The 6,000-nt window shown below is 41.2% G+C and overlaps 1 protein-coding gene across 5 annotated transcripts in view; it reads left to right on the top strand.

The window, feature by feature from the left end:
• Positions 1-3,440: 3,440 nt before the first annotated feature.
• Positions 3,441-6,000, top strand: part of DOCK10 (dedicator of cytokinesis 10) — a 167,722-nt gene continuing 165,162 nt past the window's right edge. For all 5 annotated transcript variants that reach the window (XM_048505431.1, XM_048505430.1, XM_048505429.1 and 2 more), the window contains exon 1: positions 3,441-3,638. In XM_048505431.1, coding sequence (XP_048361388.1) covers positions 3,477-3,638 — 162 coding nt within the window. In that variant the 5' untranslated portion in view covers positions 3,441-3,476. The remainder of the gene's footprint in view (positions 3,639-6,000) is intronic.

Raw genomic sequence — 6,000 nt, 5'->3', positions numbered from 1 at the left:
AAGGAAAAATTCCACATGCGGGAGATCGCTAGGCAAAACAAACTTTATTCAATTACTATTTACAGCAAAATACACATGGATGAGCTGCAAGCAGAGGAAACTTCCATAGGAATCCTCACAGAGAATCTCCTGCAGCACACAAAATAGCAGACTCGACCATCAAAAATGAAAGTAAGAGATATGAATACTAAGATATTTGAATTTCAAGTTTGACTACTACAGGTTATTTTTCTTTTTTCTTATTTTTTTCTATTACTTATTTTTATTCTTCTATTTTTTGTTTGTTTTTCATGAATAATTTATTTATTTATTTACTTTATTAAACTTCTATACCGCCCTTCCCTGAAGGGCTCAGGGTGGTGTCCATCAATGCTATAAAACAGTTAAAATTTGATATTATTAACAAGTATTATGTAATATGTTTTCAATCAATAACTTTATTATTAAAAAAAAGAAAGTAAGAGATTTGGGCGGGAGAAATACAGTGTTTCCTGCCTGCTTTTGTTTGCTCAGCAGGTAGATTGAGGAAAAAAGATTGGTAGTTTAGTGATTTAAAAAAAAACTGACTCGAGAAATAGAATGTTTTGAGGATATTTTGAGGAATAGAGCTGTGTGAAATTCTTTCCCAAAACACTTTTGAAAACATCCCCAAGACATTTTATTGCTGCTATGTGGAGTGTTCCAGTGTGAGTTCTCTTGTGTTATAATCTGAGGGAGATGTGGTCAGAAGGAGGCTAATACTTCTCAAGAGGTGCTGTCCATCTCTTTGAATTCCCAGTCTGCCATGGAACTTTGCTGAGTGACCTTGGAGCAGTCACAAACAGGGTTGCAGTGAGCTTAAAATAGAAGAGTGAAGGATGTAAACTACTTTGGGTCCTCATTGGGTAGAAAGGAGAGTAGAAGTAAATGAATAAATAAATAAATCTGTATTTGTATGTGTGCAGAGAAAGTATACGTATATAGCAGGGGTAGGGAACCTGCGGCCCTCCAGATGTTCAGGAACTACAATTCCCATCAGCCCCTACCAGCATGGCCAATTGGCCATGCTGACAGAAGCTTTGATAGGAATTTATGGTTATTTCTCTGATGCCAGTTCCCTACTATAAGGAGTGCTGCCCAATGTGAAGCCCACTTACACTTTTTCTGTTGCCTAAGGGTTTTTAGAAAGGGAGGGAGCTAGGTGGGGCTTTTCTTCAGCAAGGCGTCTGATTGGCTGGGTGAATTTTTAAAACTGTTGCTTTGGCAGCAGCTGCTACCACAGCACAAGGATCTTCATCACTGAAAGTAATCTGCAGTAGCCATTTTGTGGCTAGCTGCACCACCTGTGGCAGTCATTTGTGGTTGTGCCCACCATGCTGTGAAAGAATTCTTAAATTGCCAACAGGCTCAAAAAGATTGGGATCCCTGGCACAGAGTATGACTACGTGTGTGTGAGAGAGAGTGCATGCGCAATCTTACGTATGTGTATAGAGAAGTGAGTTTCATTTTATTTATTGAGACTCATTCCCAGGAAATTATTTTTAGGATTGCAGCCTGTGTGTACACATGCAATAGACTTACCAACCTCCAGGTGGGGCCTGGAGTTCTTGAATTACAACTGATCTCCAAGCAACAGAAATTAGTTCCCCTGAAGAGAATGGCTGCTATAGAGGGTGAACTTTATAGCTTTATAGCCTGCCTAGGACCTTCCCCTCCTCAAATCCTGCTGTGACTAGGCTCCGTCCTCAAATCTCCAGGAATTTCCCAACCTGGTGTTGGCAACCTTATGTGCCTGCATATATACACACAAAAATGAATATGAATTTCTATGTTATAAGGCCTTTTTGAGTTTCATCAATGCTTTGTGGTATTATGATAAATTATGAACCCGTGAAAGCTGCCCCGGACATTTGCTGGGGGGAGTCGAAAGGCAGGGTAATAAATTGTGTACGTAGCATAAACTCTCAGTTTTCTCTTAAGAAGTAGGAGCAAAAGAGGCTCATTTGGCACTGAGTGAGTAGAATGCTTTGAAAGAGCTCACTTCATCTCCTTGGTAAATATTTTCATTAAAATGCTGCTGTGTTGTTACAGATTAGAGAGCAATTAAAGCCTAATCAACCCCTGTGTAGAATAGTCCCAGGAAACTGTGAGCAGCCTTCTCCTCCTCTTGCCTTTCTCTTGTTTTAAACCATTCATTTCATGAAACCGCCATTCCAAAGATTACATCAACAGGAATTACAGGCTTGCTCAAGGCCCTATGAAAGTCAATGGCAAGGCTCCACATTGCTTTCAAAAGCAGCAGACCCCTTTGTGTGGGGGGTAGATAGACACAAGTAAAGGGATGAAGACAGTAATGACTGGGGATAGAATGGGAAGAAAAGAAAGGAACATTTGCTTGCAAAAATTCTTAGTTCTCAACTTTTTTGTGAGAAGCAATATTTTTAGTGCCAACTTTCTCTAAAGGGCTGCTACCTCACACGACTCTACCATTAAACCTTGATATTTTTTCCAAACCAGTGTCATGTGATTTCTAAGCACCTCTTTAGTTTCTGTCTGAATAACTTCGCTGCCAGCAGTTAGAATGCTAAGTTGTTAACTGCTCCCGGCTTGCTTTTGCCTGGATCCTTATCAATAAAACACTCACAAAAGCTTCCCATTAAAATTTACCTAGCTCTGGGTACGTGTGTGTAAATCAGCTGTGTTTATTTCCTTCCGTGCAAGTCTTTATTAGTGAGGCTTGACACAGACGAACTGCCTTTGCCAAAGTAAAAATGTCCTACTATGCAGAACAACTGCCTGTGTGGGATTACACCAAAAATGCTACTACTGAAAAGCATTTCATAGCTCAACAGTGGTGTTTCTCATTAAAGGCTAAGCTCATGTTTAAACTAAGAAATCTGTATTTTTAAATTTTTTATTTTGCCTGTTATGTTTGGAATACTTACAGAGGCTTGCTACGTTGCGGGAAATGGAAGATTGTATTCCAAAGCACCCAGCTCATTCTCTTCTGAATGAGCAGAAATCAATTCCTGATCCTTAATAAAGAAGCATTCATTTTCACTTATCCCTGTTAATTCTCCCTATGCTTGTCATTTCTGGTTTTCCTCTGCCTGATTGGTAACAGACATGTGAAACTATCCCTGCCAGCTAATGGTCAGACAGCTGCTTTATACTTTTCCGTTCTGTGAATTCGGGATTCTGAGGGTGATTACTGAAAAGGCAAAGGGGGAAAAACATTCTCCTGTGCGTTCAGAAACTGTCACAGCAAAAAAGGACCTCAGCACGCTGTGTTTATGTGTAGCTTCAGTAGATCAAATCTTTCCTATATCTGCATCCCAGCTATTTGGTTGTGATCAGATGATTGCAGCTCATGGAAATGATTGGAGAGAGCTGGCTGGCTGCAGCTGCACTGTAGGCTGTTTTCAGGGACAAGGAGCCACTGTTTTTCAAACATAGCATAAACATAGAAGTTATTTTGTAGGCTTCAGGATGCAGCTATGGGCTGTGCTGCCAGCATTGTTCTGCTTCAAGCCTTTCGTTCAGTGGTACAGAGGAACTGTCCACATATTTGTAGACGACGACAAGAGGAATTGTCACACGAAGTCCTGCCTCTGGATAGTGAGGATGAAATGAGCAGACCCAGAACTCTCATCATAATGGTACGGTATACTTTTAGCCAGCAAGCACAGAAACAGGGATTATTGAGAGAGTTAAATGTGATTTCTTGATCTGCAGGAAGAGGGGAGAGAGGAGGAAGGAGCATTTGCTAACACACTTGAAGCTGTAATAGACCTGTAATTGAAATTCTGTTCATAAACTGGCAGAATCTAATTTTCACTTTCCTCTGCTGCAGAAACTGGGAAAGGCTGTGTACTGTGTAAGAAGTTCTGTTTTGCCATCTGCATTTTGGTTTCTGTGAGATTTTCTTTCTTACCGTGACACGATACAGTGTTTATGCTCAGACTGTAATATGTTGTATCGTCTTACTTTTGAATTCTAAAATATAGCTGATGTGTGCACTGTGTTTATGATTTGCTGGCGAAACTTCTTTCTCAGTGGATTTAATCAAAGCTATATAATGGAGCAAAGTGTCTTCCAGTTATTTTCCTAGTTCTTTGCAGATAATATTGTAAAAGCAAACCATTACTGTCTTCAGGTAGAAAAAAAGAGAGAGGTTATTTTTTAAAAAAATGTTAATAGGCTTTCTGCAATAGGCAGCAATTGCCAGCTTATGAATGAATTTTAAGAAATTTGTCTACTTTTGTTTTGCTGTGAATGACAATAAAAATGCTCAGTGGTATTTTGCTCATGCTAGGATTTTAAAAGGTATAAAAGACTGAAGAGAGAATGTGTGATGAAATAAGATCTTTCTCCTTCTTTTCAGTTCCCCAAAGCACTTACTCCAACTTAATTACTGGACCACATTTTACTGATCCTTCTGATTTGGGTGTAAAATAAGAATAGTTGTGATTGTCTGGTTCGTGATGTTTTAGCCTCAGTTACCATGACCACAGCACACTATTTTCAAATGCATTAAAGCATTTCTTGAGCTTTCCCAAGGTCTGAAAGCAGGTATGATGTGGCTCAGGGCTGCCTATTAGACTTCCTTGCACATAAAGGTAAAGTATAATTGGATATTGTCCAGGTAGCTTTAGACTGTATCCTGGTGAAAAGTCTCTCTGACATTCAGAGATGCTCTGATAATTTGAATGTGAAAGAATAATCCATATGTTCAGTCTCAAACTCTGATCTTACGGTTTGTCAACATATTTCTTACTGCTCCTGTAGAAGATGCGCAGAAAATGCTTTGGCTTCAGCTGTATCTCACTAGCCCAGGCAGCTGACATTGTGAGACTAATGAGAACTGCACAGTTGTGACTGGCATCCTGCTTTCAAGGCAGGGTGCCCCAGGGGGAAAGGCACCTGTCTTTTCCATGGGCAAGTGTCATGTGGGTGTGTCCTAAGGCTGTGATTCCAACCAACCTATGTGAAAGTAAATGCTATTTAAAAACAAGGACTGCTTCAAACCAAATGTGGTATGTATTGCATTGTTAATCTTTCAAAAGGCTACACTTGTATCAGTATTATTTAATCAAATGCTCTGCCATCTAAAAGGGTGCATTTGACAATTATAAAAGAGGCTGTGGAATGATGTAACATTGTGACAAATTATGGTTTGTCATTATCTGGACACGCCTGGGAGATTCTTCCCTCCCCTTTTCCCCATGCATACAGCACAGTATTTAATTTTTTTCCATTTTCATAGCAAATTATACCACATAGTTACATCCAAACCACAAGCAATAGTTTGCTTTTTTCCCTACAAATTGTGTGATGGTTTACTGTGCAACTCCTTGGTTTGGAAACTTCTGTGTTGCTGTAAGGAAAAGCAGTAAGGCAACTCTGTGTGCATTGCTTGAACTCCTTGAATGAAGAGAGAGAAACAAGGGGAAATGATACAGTTACATCTTTAACAAATCATACAAAAGAACCATTGACCCTCTATGACAGTGGTGGCGAACCTATGGCACGGGTGCCAGAGGTGGCACTCAGAGCCCTCTCTATGAGCACGAACAAACAGAGTCCCCCCCCCACACACATCTAGGCTGGCCTGGGCCGCTGGGCTTGATTATTAGCATTAAACCTAAGACTTAAGCCGTTTCCGCATGGCCCCAGAAGCCCCACCGAGCAAAATTCTGCCGGTGAGGAGAGGTCGCATAGCGATGCGGCGACTCAGAAACCTGGCCCGGACTCCAGGGGTGAAGGACAGTGAGGGAGGGGCTTTGGAGGCCAGCAGGCCGACGACGGGGACAAGGTGAGTGGGAAGGGAAGGAAACGAAGCGTGTTCCGGTTATTGTCGCGCAGCATCGCCCGAGAACTGCAGCTGTTGGAAAAACAACCTTTAAAAGGGTTTTAGGCTGACCTGGCGCCGCCCTATATGGGGAGGTCAGGTTGGCTGCTGCAGCAATGCCCGAATGGCTCCTGGGAGCGGCGTTTTTTGCGTCCCAGTATACATAAAAG

This window comes from Sphaerodactylus townsendi, linkage group LG08 (assembly GCF_021028975.2).
Source record: "Sphaerodactylus townsendi isolate TG3544 linkage group LG08, MPM_Stown_v2.3, whole genome shotgun sequence".
Classification (NCBI taxonomy): domain Eukaryota; kingdom Metazoa; phylum Chordata; class Lepidosauria; order Squamata; family Sphaerodactylidae; genus Sphaerodactylus; species Sphaerodactylus townsendi.
This window is presented reverse-complemented; position numbering and strand designations above follow the sequence as displayed.